At 41.3% G+C, this 16,032-nt stretch overlaps 1 protein-coding gene and 1 pseudogene across 17 annotated transcripts in view; both read right to left on the reverse strand.

The window, feature by feature from the left end:
* Positions 1 to 16,032, reverse strand: part of ATP11C (ATPase phospholipid transporting 11C) — a 168,896-nt gene that overhangs the window by 87,039 nt on the left and 65,825 nt on the right. For 5 of the 17 annotated variants that reach the window (XM_053201761.1, XM_027054777.2, XM_027054771.2 and 2 more), the window contains one exon: positions 1,688 to 1,807. In XM_053201761.1, coding sequence (XP_053057736.1) covers positions 1,688 to 1,807 — 120 coding nt within the window. Of the gene's footprint in view, positions 1 to 1,687; positions 1,808 to 10,032; positions 10,302 to 16,032 lie in introns of those variants that run through there. The other 12 variants (XR_008289877.1, XR_008289878.1, XM_053201759.1 and 9 more) reach the window with 7 other exon arrangements.
* On the reverse strand, positions 2,520 to 9,146 carry LOC113597787 (CDGSH iron-sulfur domain-containing protein 2-like; annotated as a pseudogene).

Genomic DNA, 16,032 nt, shown 5'->3' on the forward strand with positions numbered 1-16,032 from the left:
GTCTGAGTCAAAGGACTACTACTGTTATCTTGGATACTATAGGGTGAGATACAATTTTCAGTCAAAGGACTGTTCCCTATCCTGCGCAGGTATGAAAACTTCTGGCTGAGGATAAATTTTTTGCCATAAGGTTAAAGATGAACAGGAAAGACATTTCATCCAAATATACTCAGAATGTTCTATAGGCTAGTAGATACAGGCTCATTAGGCCAACACAGTTTTCACTCATTCTGTACACATTTTACATGTTAATCCCCTATGTAAGTACAATCTAAGTATAATACTACGGGGGCGCCTGGGTGGCCGTCAGTTAAGTGTCTCTTGCTCACAGCTCAGGTCATGCATGATCTCACGGTTCATGAGTTTGAGCCCCGTGTCGGGCTCTGGGCTGATGGCGTGGAGCCTCCTTGGGCTTCTCTCTCTCCCTCTCTCCGCCTCAAAATAAATATGTAAACTTAAAAAAAAAAAAAAGCATAATCTGTATTGCATCACCACGTAAAGAAAAATCACGTGTATTTGAAAACTAAATGTTCATTTTTTTTAAACGTTTATCCATTTTCAAGAAGGAGAGAGCGAGCACGTGTGCGTGAGCAAGGAAGGAGCAGAAAGAGAGGGAAACAGAGGATGTCCCAAGCAGGCTCTGTTCGGTCAGCGCAGAAGCCCCATGTGGGGCTCGAACCACGAACTGCGAGATCATGACCTGAGCTCAACCGACTGAGCCACCCAGGCGCCCCTAAATGTTACCTTTTTAAAGAAAGGGCAAAATTTTATTTCAGGTCCTAGGTGTTTGCAAACTTGCAGCGATCCAACTATCACTAACATTTTAGAACTGCCTTGCCAGGCTACACAAAGAAGTAGGGAAGATTCTCAACTGTGAATCTATCAATTATCTGCCATCTAGCACCTAGTACCTAACCTGGTTCCCAAGGTCAAGATTAGCGAACTAATATTAGTAGAATGAGGACAACTGCGTACTAGGAAGTATAAAGGGGGCTTTCACATATGGAGCATTAGCTCCATTTCATGGATGAGGACATTTAGACTCAAGAGATTAATTTGGCCAAGGTCACACAGCTAGTAAATGGTCAGGCCAGAATTTAAACATGTCTTTAAGACTTGCAGGTCACTGCTCTTAGCACTACACGATGCTGAAGGAAGATGATTATTCAAATGGTGACATAGCTACAGTGATTGAACTCTTAACTGTTCCAGCAATGTGCTGAGCAGAACATACCCTTTAGGACCCAGGAGCGTACTCAAGGATCTTGGCAGTGGAACAGAGGGATATAAATGTCATTCCAGGATAGCACCCTCCCAAAGAACGTAAATTATTTATAGCCTCTTCCATCCACTTTAAGAGCAATTCAGGAAGCTTTGGGCAAGTAAATAATTCCCACTTTTAGCACCCTTTAAGGCTTAAAGTTTTAATATGCAGAATCAACAGGCACTATGAATAATAATGGAAGGCTAGAGAATAATATGTCAGCTGTAACAAGACAAAATGATGCTTTAAAAAAACTCCAAACAAAACCAGCCTTTGGGTGGTTGCTAGACGGTGTTTAAGTGCACATCCACATATGCATATATAAATACATACACCGGCTTCCTTGGAGGCATAAGTAAGTGCATGATCTGGCTCACTATATGAATCACTATATATATCTATTGAATTAAAAAAACAACTTACCTTAGATGAGACTATTCTATTATCACAAAATCTCTGTGCAATGTAAGCTTCTGTTTCTGAAACTGGATGATTGCCAACAAACACTGTGCGTGTACCAACTCTTTTCTCTTCTCCAGCACACTGACCAAGAGAAAGGGGGGGAAAAGTCAGTTTCTTATCAGATTTCTCCATGCTTCTATAGAGCTCAGAATTCTTGCCTAGGCATGCTTCATTACAATCTAGAGAGACCACGTACTAAAGAGGGGAAAAAACCTTGTTAGACTACTCAAACTCCACTAGGCTTAGTCGCTGACTTAGTGAAGATTAGTACGAGTGCTGCTTGAGACAGCAGTTCTGAGGCCAACACGGCAATTCGGAAATGTTTAAATTTTTCTAAATTCCAGAGAAACAGTATTTGTCCTGCCATTTTTCTTTCTTCCATAGAATCTCAACCACCACCATCAAAGCAACGCACTCACTTAGAACAGGTCAGACTGGGAATATTTATCATACAATGACTGAGGGCAATCTTGTCAATTTCGTATCCAAGAGTCCAAAGCAGAGGGCAAATCACTTCTAAACACAAAATAATTACTTGTAAGTATAGAGAAACAGAATGGCTGTCTTAAATGATGACCAACGACTTCTACAAAGAGAAGTTGTTACTTCTTTGGCTTTACAGGGAAGACATCCTTTGTGATTTCTCAGAGCCTACCGTCAAAAAGTCCCATTTCACACTATATGTCTCTAATGCCGCTTCTACGTTTTTTAGAAGTAGATTTGCTGAATCTAGAAGTTCTAAGGTTGAGCTCCATTTTACCTCACCCTTTTATTTCACTGAGGCTTTACTCTGTTGTTGTTTTTTTAAAGATTCTCCAGGAAGTTTATTTTGCAAACCTTTTGCATTTCAGGTTTTATTGGCTTACACTGTTATAAAGAGAAAAATGTATACTGTTTTGAACACTGAACGATTTATCATTTTGTATGTTTCCTTTTAATTGACCTTCAAATGCAGCAGCTCATGAGTTTAGTATAAGTATTCTTGCCACCCCATCCCACGTCACTGAGTCAAAGAGTTGAAGAAGATACAGAAGATACACGTACAAAACACACCCGGGAACACACACACACAGGCCTTCTGTAAAGTAAACAAATCTTTTGTAAGGTACATAACGGTTCCTTTTTGGAACTTTCTATATGTAGTTCATGTCTTTTTTGAAACTGGGATATTCCTAGTTCTCACACACAATCTTTATAAAGCAAAGCGTTTATCTCTTTGCAAACTCAAGTAATTCTTCAGAACAATGTTTTTCTTATTGATTGGAAAAGAAAGGAGTGTGGAAGGTCAAAGAGGAAAAAATCACTTCAAATGGTCAAAACAGAAGAGGACTGAAAAAGAATACATTTAACAGTGTAGGGAGAAAAATTTCACGGACAGATGCTATTAAAAATATTGATACTCAAAGGAATCGCTTTGGACCCATTGCCAAAAACTTAGATTTTTCTCAGTTAATTAAAACCAAGAGTGGTGGTTTTATTTAGGAAGGTACACTGAAGTAAGAATGAAAGGATTGTACAATTTAATTTCTATATAAATGACTGTGTGAATATGCAAAGTATCGAAGAGAAGCACAAGATAAATTGGCAGAAATACTCAACCAAGAGCAATGATTAAGACCACCATTTCAAAGATCTTCTATGTACAAAGAATGAAAAAAATATTACTGGTAGAAGACTTTACAACAGCGCACAACTGAATCCAATCCTAATTCATTCCTCTTATACTTCTTTCTTCTTCAGTATCAGCGGACCCACATCACCTCCTGTCACTTCATTGTGTTTCTGATGTGAAGCATCACAGGCAGGACAGGTTTAGAACGCCATCGCCTATGGTAAGCTGCTTTAGTAGGACACAAATCTTCAATGTTTATTTCATTCAGCACTTTGGGATTTTCCTTTTGTATTTTAAGATTAATCAAGCTATCCTTCCGTCGTTTTTATCCTCCGGGAGGAATGGACCAATTGCAACGTAGCCAAGTGGTGAAAGTACACTAAGGAAAGGCAAGAACTGCAACTGCGAGCTGGGTGATCCCGGTAATGTTCTCAGGCCAGGAAGCCACTTTTGATATGCCGGAAGCTGCACCTGCACGATGCCTTCGCGATGTGGGCCACGCCCTCCGGCACCATCTTTCCCAGCAGCCCCCACTGCTCCCCAGTCGAACTGCCAGGCCGCTACTGGCTACTGGCTTCTTATCTTAAATCAGGGTAATACATTTTCTTATACAAATTGGGGATAGTCTCCTTTGATGGTACTATATTATCGTGTTTGAGACAACCATATATTTAAGTCAAAAAAAGGACAGGAACCAATATCCACGTATGTATTTCCATTATATTTTTTTGTCTCAAATTTTTATTTACATTCTAGTTAGTTAACATAAAGTGTAATACTGGTTTCAAGAGCATAATTTAGTGATTCGTCACTTACATACAACACCCAGCACTCAAAGTAGGTAGGCACAAAGATTCCCCTTCCTATCCTTGACCCCAAAATAATCATTTTAAAGCAAGATTACTTAGAGCTTGCAAAGTTCTCCAAATGTCACCCAAAGGATGCATTTCGATCTGAATTTTTGTATCTTATATTGATATTATAGGGAAAATTATTATTTTTTTCAGTTAAAAAAGTAAAAATCGGGGCCCCTATGTGGCTCAGTCGGCTAAGCATCTGACTTCAGCTCAGGTCATGATCTCGCGGTTCATGGGATCGAGCCACGTGTTGTGCTCTGTGCTGACAGCTCAGGGCCTGGAGTCTGCTTTAGATTCTGTCTCTGTGTCCCTCCCCTGCTCATGCTCTGTCTCTCTCTCTCTCTCTCTCTCTCAAAAATAAACACTAAAAAATTTTTTTAAAGTAAAAATCACCCCAAAGTATAAATAAGACGTCTTGACTCATTATTTTCATTTCAGCTTATTAAATAATTATTTAGTGGGATACTGCTTTCAAACTCTGTAGGGAATCAATCAAAAAGTATTGGGATAAATTGAAGTAGGAGAGATTTAAGCTGTATATAAAAAGGGCAACTTCTGGAAATCTACCCTGGCATGGGCTAACAGAATCTCTACCCATGGCAATCTGGAAAAAGTCAGTCAGTATCCGTGCTAGGCAGCATAGCCACTTACCCACTTGCCCAAAGACAGGGCATTCTAAGACCCAACAGTTCCTGGAAGACGGTAAACAACACCTTTATCAGAATGGGAGCTATATACATTTTGATTCAGGGACTGACTTCTTTGTTTGCAACTGTAATATACAGCCTACTGACACAGCCTACTGATAAGAGCACTAAATTTTCCATAATATGCATTTTGCAAATTGTAAACAGAAAGGGAGTACACCGCAGGGCGCCTGGGTGGCTCAGGTCATGATCTCACCATGATCTCACCCTTCATGAGTTCGAGCCCAGCGTCAGGCTCTGCGCTGACAGCTCAGAGCCTGGAGCCTGTTTCAGATTCTGTGTCTCCCTCCCTCCCTCTCTCTCTCTCTCTCTCTCTCTCTGCCCTTCCCCAACTTGTGCTCGCTCTCTGTCAAAAAATGAATAAACATTAAAAAAAAAAAAAAAGAGCGAGTACACCTTGCTAAAGTCTAGCTCATTCTGATTCACCCTTACCCTCACCTTCCATTGTTAGTCTTCGCTCAGTCTCTACAACAGACCCGAACCTTATAATGTACAGATTTATTTGAATTACAGAAATTGTCAAGTACATACACAGACTGCAATTTACGACCTTTAATATTTGTCTGGTTGGTTAGTTTTTCATGCAACCAAGACACGACGGTAGAGTAAATAAGGACGAGTTACCTTTTATGCCAGTTGTCAGACCATTCTACCAATGGGAAAGGAGGAAGAGGAAAAAGGAAAGGCAGAGGGTCAGTGAAGCAGGATGTCTCCTGCACTGCCAACATACATTGTTCCCCTTGGTTAACAGTGGCCACTTATTAACTTAAAACAAAAATAAACTAGTACTTCCCCACTTCTGAATGGTCTTCACCTTTCTTCTCTGGCAGTTAATAGCATTCCAGAGAACAAAAGGCAGAGACAAGCCTAACACAATTTCTGAGGTCCGTCATATTTTTAGGAATTCCCTACATGTGAGTGGCATTTTCGGTTTTACTAAGAGCTTTCCCCATGCATTATCTCTCTGATCACTTTCAAATAAGGCCTACGTGACTTCTATGTCTATGAAGTTGGGAGAAAACGGATTGAAATTGCTGTGTAGGTTTGGGAGGGCGCGGGAGGGAGGGTCCTGGCAGTGATCATCGTTAGAAGATGAAAACGGGGCCCGAGAGGAGTTGTATAACGTCTACTGAGGGTTTTTTAAAAAAGGGCAAAGTCTCCTCAGCCCCGGCAGGTTTGGGTTTGCAGCTGCCTGGGGCCGGGGCTGGAGCTGAAATAGACGACTTTTCCAGGCCTGCTTCACCCTCAAATCTGAAGAACTTGCAATTTCTGGTGGAATTTGCTCTAGCTTATAATGCTGTTTAGTTTGCATAAAAATGGCAGCGCTGAACTCATGTGTAAATTCACTGTAATTTTCCGCTTGCTGCCAACGTAGTGGTTTTAGTTCCTGTGACTGTGAATAAGGTAGGTGCCTTAGCGAGGGCAGAGAAACTCCAAGTAGGAATCATTAAAAAAAAAAAAAAAAAAAATCTCCCTTTGGGATGGCACACGATGTAGTGTGGCGTGGGAGGATATGATTCCCGCCACCTCGTGATGAATTTTAATTCATTAACAGTCCATCCTGTGTTGAAGTGCTTCCCATCCAAATGTCCTTAGAAATGGCATTTTAAAAAACTGAAATGTGCTGGCACGGATTCTATTCTAATGACACATCATACACTACAATAAAAAGTAAGGAAAAATATAAAAAAGCGCATCTATAATACATGGGCTAATAGAGAAAGCAATTCAATTTTTTTCCTCAAGATAAAAGCGCCACCCTTTTGTACCCTTGATTTATACCTCCATAGAATGAACCGAATATTATAGGGAAAAACAAAGGTAAGTAATTTATACCAAAACATCGTGTCTCAATAAAAATCAGAGTTAAAGGACACTGTTATTCAACTAGTATCATCCTAAAATCCATTCCTTTGCTAGTCATAAAACATAGAAAGCTGTTGAAAGCATAATCTGTTTCTTGATTGCCTCTAGACCAGTTACTCAATAAGAACTGAAAGAAAATAGAGACCTCGATACAAGACTGTCACTATAAAACCTGGCACAGAATCTAAAACAGCTCATGTCCCCAGCCTTTCCAGGTGTTTGCAGACTTAAAATTTTTCACGAAGTCACAGATCAGCGGTTCTTAATTCTGGCCACACGTTGGCTTTAAACGCAACACCGATGCCTGGGTCTTTTATTTAATATTTAATTTTTCGGGAAGCTCCCTAGGTGGCAACTCTAATTTGCAGCCCATGCCTGTGAAAACTGCTACAGACTCTTTCTCTTTGAATCAGTGATCGCTCTTAACTAAGAGTCTACAAGTTTTTAGTACACCAGCCATAACCCTACATTAAAAAAAAAAAAAAAGTTTATTTATTTTTGAGAGTATGCACTTGCCAGCAGGCGTGATTGGGGACGATTGGGGGCGGGGACCGGGATAGGGGGAGGTGGATGGGCGGGGCCAGAGGATCTGAAGCAAGCTCTGCGTCCCAGGCAGGGCGGGGCTGGAACCAGGGACCCAGAGATCACGACCTGAGCTAAAGTCGGATGCTTAACCAACTGAGCCACCCAGGCGCCCCGACGTTTTTAAAGTAATTATAATAATTTAAACAATTTGCTTTCCAGAGGGTAAAAATACAAATAACCCTCAAATAGTGCCCCCCCCTCCAATCACTTTAAGCTGCTCACAAAATGAGATTCTCCTTCAATACTTATTTGGCATGTGGTTAATCTCCCATCAATTATTTAGATCGTCCCTTGCAATTACACCATTATTTTTATTGGTCATCAGACTGCTCTTTGTGAGTTACTAAAGCGAATGTTAAGTAGCTGCGCACAAATGAACAAAAACGAATTATTAAAATTCTGAAAACCTGGCAATGATTTAAAACTGTTCTCGGCACCCCGGCCCCAAAGCTATTTTCCTTTCTGAAGCACTAGTATTTTTGAACGGCATAATCAGTCTTAAAAAGGCCAAATGAACTCAAAATGGAAAGAACGAACTAGCATTTCAGCAACATTTCAGGCATCTATTAAAATGCTCCTAAAAGTCAGTGTTTCTGTTCTAGGGCTGGAGGGGGGAGGTGCCCGGATGGGGTCACCACGCTGCCAGGGAACATTTCCAGCGTATTAAGCCTCTGGGTTAAAATTGCTACAATGTATTCAGTGGTCACGTTGCTGAGGTTTCCAAGCCCACTCCATTATAACAAGCCAAGAAGAATAATCTTGATGTGTAATTTATAGTCATAACTCTAAAAGGAGCCTGAAAATCACACTTTTCAGATTTTGCTTTCACTGCATCTTCTTAAGTGATTAAGCTGTCTCCCTCCTTTGCCAAAGGTAGTGAAGCCAGACCAAGACAAGACATTTTATGTCTTCTTGCCGTTAAAGCTTAATTATGGTCATATCAACCCAAATTCTCAAATACCTGACCAAAAGACAACTGAATATTTACAGCACATCCCTAGTCCCAAAGATGGTCTCTAGTTAGGCATTAGCTGATGGCGGCACACTTAAGTGAATAGAATGTGCTATATAGGAAATGGGTATTAAACCCCACAAAAACAAAAACCTCAATCAGCAACCACAATACTCAGGACCTCCATAAAAAGCCTTGTTGGGAATCTCAAGAGTTAGACTTTGATTATCCAAATGTGATCCACTGAGCAGTTTAATTTCATCAGGGGCAATCAATTCTAAGTGTTCTCCATCTAGTCCCCCTTCCCACCACGCCCTCACTTCAAGGACCTCAGGGCTACAGAAATGCGGCTCTAAAGATGAAATCCAGCTGTCTTACAGGATGGCTAATAACTGATAGACCAAAATACCGTAAGCATTTAGTGACTCAGGATTCTAACAATTTTCTTCATGATTCAGATTCTTCCATTTACAGAGAGTCAATGAGGTTCTTAAAGTTCTGGCTGGGGATCAGCAACTCCACTTTCCTTGTTGACAGACTTTCTCTTACACTAGGGCCTGACAATATGCGCACAAACTTAAGGAGAGATGAACTGAGCACACAGGTCGGTGAGGCCTGAGAAGCTACTTTTCACTTTCACTATCCATATCTACACATCACCTTGCATTCCAAACACTTAAACCTACAAACTCTAAATAAAGAGGTATAGGACTTCTCCGGATAGGAACGGTGAGGCTGGCTGATCATCTTGCTATAAGCCCGACCTGGCTGAAAAGAGATCAGAGTAAAAATATAGATCACAAACCTCAGAGGCAGGAGGGAAAGATGGGACCACCTGCATTGTGACACGCGACAATCTGCTAGCACAATGGCAGCTAAGTCCCAGAGAAAACGCTGCAGATTATCAAGCAACTCGTACCCACCCCCTGTGATCCTTGTAAAGTTTCCCAGAGTTTGGGAAGACAGCCAACTGTGGCTTGCAAGTTTCTGTACCTCCAAGGGAGGCGGCCAAGCAAGTTCTAGGAGATTGCTTTGTTCCTTACGACTCTGAAGCAGCGTTCTGGTGGCGTGGCCTCTGTTTCACACCATTGGACATCTTCTTGTTACTCTTCTCCCAACACTTGATTTGCCTCTGGAGCTTTTGCCTTTAAAGTATCCTTTAAAAATATGAGTCCCTTGCACCACACAGTATTTTTCTCATCTTGCAGCGTTCTTTTCTAACCCATGCGTACGACAGACCGACCAAGACAAGAAGTGGAATTAAAAACCAAACTTTTGACAAAAGGTCAATTGAACTTTCGGTTCTAGGCAGGTAAACAGTATAAGAGGAAGAGATACAGTGCAGATATTCTCTAGGATACCCTACCATGAGAGACGGAAATGCTTCAGAAATGTGTGCCCAAATATATATCTGGCCTTAGCAGATGGTTTTTGGGGAGAAGCCCCTCAAGGCTGGAAGATTTTCTTCACGTTTTAGAGATCTCACAGGTAAGGAAGTTGTATCTCAGCAGCAAGCAGTAATACCTAACACCTAACAATGGCAAGGAAAAGAACCCCTGGATGGATATTAGGGAGAAAAATGCCTTTACCAATATCACTACCTAGAAGAGACAAATTCTCATCCAAATATCACTTTCTAGGTCACCAGAGAAGAATTCTCATTACAGTGTAAGGAGAGAGAAAATAAACCCTGGCTGGAGCAAAAAAATATATTGTAAAAGAGGTACCTGAAGTCCTGAACAGGGCTTTATCTCCCATGTCAATGATAGCACCATTATTTTGTAAAGTGAGAATAAGTTTCCTGGAAAGGTCTAACAGTTCAAATATATGCTGGAGTATGTCCAGTGAAACCAGTGAATGCATTTTTCCCTCTGGTATTGTTAAATATCATACAGAAAGCAAACTAGCTAGAAAAAAAAAAAAAAAAAGGCCAGGTTGTAAATGTAATTAAACAGCACATCCAGGCTATACCTGTTGTTTTAACATACCCAACAAAAGAGGCAGGTAAAACCCAAAATTCCATTATGGAGGATGGCTGAGCTGAACAACCAAGAAAATAACTGGGGGGGCGGGGGGAGGGGGGCCTCTGAGCTGTGACTCAAGACTCACAGAAGGTGGTAGCCACTTCTTCACTGAAGTATTTCTAGCCTTCCATTCAACCATGGTCTCGAGGCAACTTCTTGGCTCAAATTACAGTGTCTTAGGGGGGCCTGGGTGGCTCAGTCAGTTCAGCGTCCGACCTCGGCTCAGAGGTCACGATTTCGCAGTTCGTGAGTTCGAGGCTCACATCGGGCTCTGTGCTGACAGCTCGGAGCCAGGAGCCTGCTTCGGATTCTGGGTCTCCCTCTCTCTGCCCCTCCCCCGCTCGTGCTCTGGCTCTCGCTCGCTGGCTCAAAAATAAACATTAAGAAAAAAAAAAAAAACATGACAGCGTCTTAAAGAAGTCTGTGCTTGAAAACAGCACCTTCCCTATAGGCAACGGCTTTTAGGGCAAGGTTTGGAGGGAACAGAAGAAGCAATAAAGACGTGGCCCTGGGAAGTATTGCCGATACCTATGCTTAGCGACATTATACACACACCTATGGCTTAGTTAGGTGAGCCCCCGCTTCCTTTAACAGTAAAATAGGTTCACGTAACTTAAAAGACGGCTTGCTGTAGGATTAGCAAGACACCCAGGGTTCACTTTAAAGGATCGGAAAGCCTATTTCCTTGAGAAGAGGATGAAGCTTGCAGATACTAACCAACTACGGGAAGACTGAAATTCCAGGAACCGGGTTAGCACACAACCAGGCAACGGCTTCAACGTAATTCGGGTGTAGATGTGTTATTTATAGCAAGAAGGCTTCTGGCTCTACAGCAGGGGCCCAGGCAATTCTGATGTCACCCGTCCACAGTGCGGCACGGTGAATTATGGCCCATTAGCAGACAGTGCTCGGTGCTGAAAACACTGTTCCTTCGTCTGCACAAAGAGGACTACAGTTGGTCAGGGAGGAGGGCAGGTGGCACTCGGACCACAAGTGAGGGCACTCGAGGAGGCCCCTGGAGGCTGTTGTCAATAACAGAAGCCATTCGTCCTTTGGAACTGTTGATCTGACCCCGTGGATGTAAAATTAGCAGATCACCCCTCCCTCTGTGGCAGAGCACATGGTCACTGGGGGACTGCACTGACACTACTGATATAGTCTCGAAATCTCCCTTCTCTCCCCCCAAAAGCTTTGGATCTGGGCGCTGCTATAAATTTAACGGGTGACCTGTAATTATTCCTAAAACATGCTTAAAAGACTAGAAATTAGCAATATGTTTGAAACATAATGTAAACTTTCAGTGTATGTATGGAAGAAAGAAGACCACATCAAATAAATATGGCTTTATGGCTTCATTGTGTTATTTGTGTGGATTATTACTTGTGTACCATAAAAATGGATTTGTGAAACTTTAATATGCCTTCAAGTGATGCCGACTAGAAATGCCACTGTAAGATGGACTGGGAAGACTATGAGACTACATCACGCTACGTTTCCCAAACTGCATTACGTGGGACAAGAATGAGGTTCCTCGGAGAAGGAGAAAGGCTGCTCGTATAATCCGCCCTCCTGGGCAATGCTATTCTATTTCCTACTTCTTCACAATCAGGAATATCGGCAAAGCACTCAAGAGTATGAGGTGAGATAACTATTAAATTTGTGACAATTTCTCTCCGAGTATGCCAAAAATAGATAAGGAAAATTAAGTGTTTGGCTATGATCCCAAGTGGGTGCTTCTGCTTCTGAGGCTTAATTATGAGAGGCAAGAAACCAGGAGATCTTGGTTCTAATTGCCTTCCCCCGATTAGTCTGTGTGTGTCTTGGGGAAGTCCCAGAATCGGTTTCTTCCCAGGTAACGCCAAGGAGAGCTTGACTAAATAATCTAAAAGGACACACGGGAGTTGGGGCCAGATTTCTAGCAATAAAACATGAAATGTGGTTTTGGATGTTGTTACCATTTGCCACCTGGCTTCGGCATGGACCAAAACAAACCAAAAAAATGGTTCAAGGGTGGGAAAGAGATTATCCGCTCGAGGATAAAGAGTAATTTACAAACCAATACACTTGAGAAGATAATGTATTCAGGATGAAATGTATTCGTGAGCTTCAAAGTAGAAAAGGAGAGAAAAATAAAGGAAACATGAAAAGTCACAAAGACCAGGGAAAGACTCCTGTGTCCTAAGGGTGCTAATTTTGGTACGCTAAAAAGTACATTAGCTTTTGGGGGCTTTAAGGATGCCCATTTAAAGCACCACAGTGTCACCTGCTTTAATAGTAACCTTTACATGTGAAAAAACGTATTCCTCCTCAAATGTGCCGGTTACCCAAGGGAGACAGTTTGTTCTTCTGATAAAATAGGATGAACTTCATGTCCCGGCATCCAGGGTGTAAACAACTTCAAATTAGAACAGGTTAGGATTGACCACCATAAGCACAATTAGAAAAATTAATGAACCACTTAGAATTACAAATTTTACCTTTACAAAACGTTTTTACTATAAAATGAAACACACACCCAGATATAAATCCACTGGAAAGAATTCGTATTAGAGCAGACACATTCAGAATCTATGACTTCTCAAAAACAAGCACTACTCAACATTAAAGGTCATACCACCCCCAGACCAAACATTTTTTGTGTGTTTTTTACCAAACAGGACAAGCAGTAGTTTCAGGTTCTGTTCAAGTACATGATTGAAAATAGCAATGAGATATTTCCAAAGCACACACAGGGGGTATTTAGAACAATTATAAGAATTTACAGCCAACATTCAAAATACCTGGCAAGCTTTGAACAGGAAAAACACTTTTAGCTAAATCATGGAACAACACAGTGGTTATAGCATTAAGTGTTTGTTGCCCAGTGGAACACGGCAGATTAGTCATGACGAATACTCGATAATTAAATGTGCACAAAGAATTCTCCCGACTACAATGCATTTCACTCTACTTCACATTATAAAGGGCATATGTGTATCCAAATGTGTGAATACATTTCCAAGTCTATTCTTACTCTACTCTGTAAACTCTAATATGATGTAAAACTTTTTAAACACTAACAAAGAAAACAATGACAGCATTAGTTAAGGGTAGAAAAAAATGGCAGAACCCGACAGAACACAGATGATTCCCAAAGGTCAGAAATGAAAGTGCACCTGCAGATTTCAACCGTTATTAATTAATGAAGGCCAATTACGGGTGGACTGTGGACTGATGACTGTGGATGGGCAGGAATAATCTTACAGGGTATCTGAATATCCTAAGATGGCCTACTTGTGTCCCTGTTTGGTTCCCCGACATTTGCTACAGTCTCTGCCCGAGACCAAAAGCAAGCAGGTACATTTCTTCCCTGGGTGCTGGGCACAGTTCGCTTCAAAAAATTAAAAAAGAGGAATAAAGGGAAACAGAAAGGAAAAGGCAGAAAGATAAATGTGTCAAACCAAAAGAAAATTATCTGTGATGAGAACATTCTGCTGTAAGACTGCATGGGGCTTCCTGATCATTCTCAGCGCAACTCTCAAAAGACACCTCCCAAAGAGAAGAGTTTCTAAGCAACACATACGTTCAGAAGGAAGAAATTTTTTTAGATGTCAGGATTTTAGACCTCATCTTCGATCCTAAAAATGTGGGCAACGGGAAAAGGTAGGGTTCTCCTAATAGTTCCAAGCCTTTCTTAGAATGATGCTGGACACTGATTTTATGGATTTAGAATCCAATTCAGTCCAGTGTGCCTTTGAGCTTCACTGTAACTTTTCATAATACTGAGCAACGATGTGACAAGGTACCAAAATATGAAATAGTCAATGCAAATAAAGGGGAGGTTCACTCATGCATTTTAAAGGTGGAAAACAGTTTGGTGGTTCATCAAAAGGCTAAACAAGGTGGGGGGGGGGGGGGAGCACCGGTCTGGCTCAGTCAGTAGAGCATACAACTCTTGATCTCAGGATCATGAGTTTAAGCCCCACGCTGGGTGTAAAGATTATAAATAAATAAACTTAAAAAAAAAAAAAGCTAAACAAGGAATTATCATGAGTCAGCAATTTTACTCCTATGTCTACATCCCAAAAGAACTGAAAGCAGGGGCTCAAACAAAAACGTGTACGCTGATGTTCAGAGCAACACGATTTATTTACAGGAGCCAAAAACCGGAAACCACTCAAATACCATCAACAGATAAACAAAATATGGCATATCCGTAGAATGGAATATTATTCAGGCATAAAAAGGAATGAAGTCCCGATGCGTGCTACACAACATGAATGAACCTTACAAACATTATGCTAAGCGAGAGAAGACAACAAAAGGTCACATATTGCATGATTCCATGTATATAAAATATTCAGAATTGGTAAGGCCATAAAGACAGAAAGCAAGTTGGTGGTTGTCAGGAGCTGGAAGGAGGGGAGACTGGGGAGTGACTACGTAAATGGTTATGAAGTTTCCTTTTGAGATGATGAAAATGCTACAGAACACGATGGATTTGGTGGCTTCACATGTGAATGTATGAGATGCCACTGAATCATTCACTGTAAAATTACGAATTTTGTTATGTGAACCTCACCGCAATAAAAAAAAAAAAAGTTAACACTCTTGCCTTATAGCAGGTCAAGGGGCAAAGCTGTTAATATGGCTGATGCATCCATTCAACAAATGTTTACTGAGTCCCTACTATGCAAGACACTGCAGATAAAGTGATGAATAAAAACGTGACGCTGTCTCTGCCTTCAAGGAGCTCGGAGTGTAGTGACGGAGACCAGATAGGAAACAAATACTTCTACAAATCAGCTAAGTACCATGAATGATGGCCGTGCAGTGTCCTGAGAGCTGACCCGGCCAGGACCACATTCACAACCACACAACAACGCAAGCCTGATCAGATCACTCCTCCAGTCCCCTGCTTTCATAGTTTCCCACTGATCTTAAAACCGAAAATTAAAAACTTTACTCTGACCTGCAAGGTCTGGCACTGTCAGGTCTCTTCCTCCGGCTCCTCCAGCCTTGTAGTGCCCCCAGGCTCTCCTCCTTGTTTTCTCAGTTAGAGCCCATTGGCCTTCCTTCCATTCTAGGTGAGCCCCAGGCCCCGCCCCCGCTTCACTCCACACGGAATACTATCCCCTCTCCGAGACCTTGACTGTCTTAACCTGTAATTACCCTTCAGATCTCTCAGCTGTCACTTTCGCCTGAAAGCCTTCCCTGATGGCAACTCAAATGAAGAGAGCCCAATGACCTTTTCTCCAAAATCTATGTCTGCTACACAGAATTTACAATGAACAAAGCAAAAAGAAAATCTCAACTCAGCTTTTCAAAAAGCCGTAACTCCAAGTGTCCCCTAAATTCTCCTCCAACATTCTGCCCAAGAAACCCTTTATGAATTCCTTGACTTTGCAGAAAGTGTGTTTTTTTTTAAAACCTTCTGGTTAGTTTCAATAAAAAACAAGGCCGTGATTGTGACAATAAGAACTTTGTCGGTAGACAAGCTCATTAAACACTAATTTAATGTGACTGGTTATTGTGATGCCTTGTTAGCTGATCTATATACACTTCAGACAATTTTATGCAGAGCAGTATTCAGATTCATCATTTCCAGTTGATTAAACATGGTGGTTATGGTCATTTCTGGCAAAAAAAAAAAAAAAAAAGTCAGGCATCAGGCCAGCAATATAATCCTCAATGTAATATTGTTTCTGTGAAGAAAATCAGATT

This window comes from Acinonyx jubatus, chromosome X, assembly GCF_027475565.1.
Source record: "Acinonyx jubatus isolate Ajub_Pintada_27869175 chromosome X, VMU_Ajub_asm_v1.0, whole genome shotgun sequence".
Classification (NCBI taxonomy): domain Eukaryota; kingdom Metazoa; phylum Chordata; class Mammalia; order Carnivora; family Felidae; genus Acinonyx; species Acinonyx jubatus.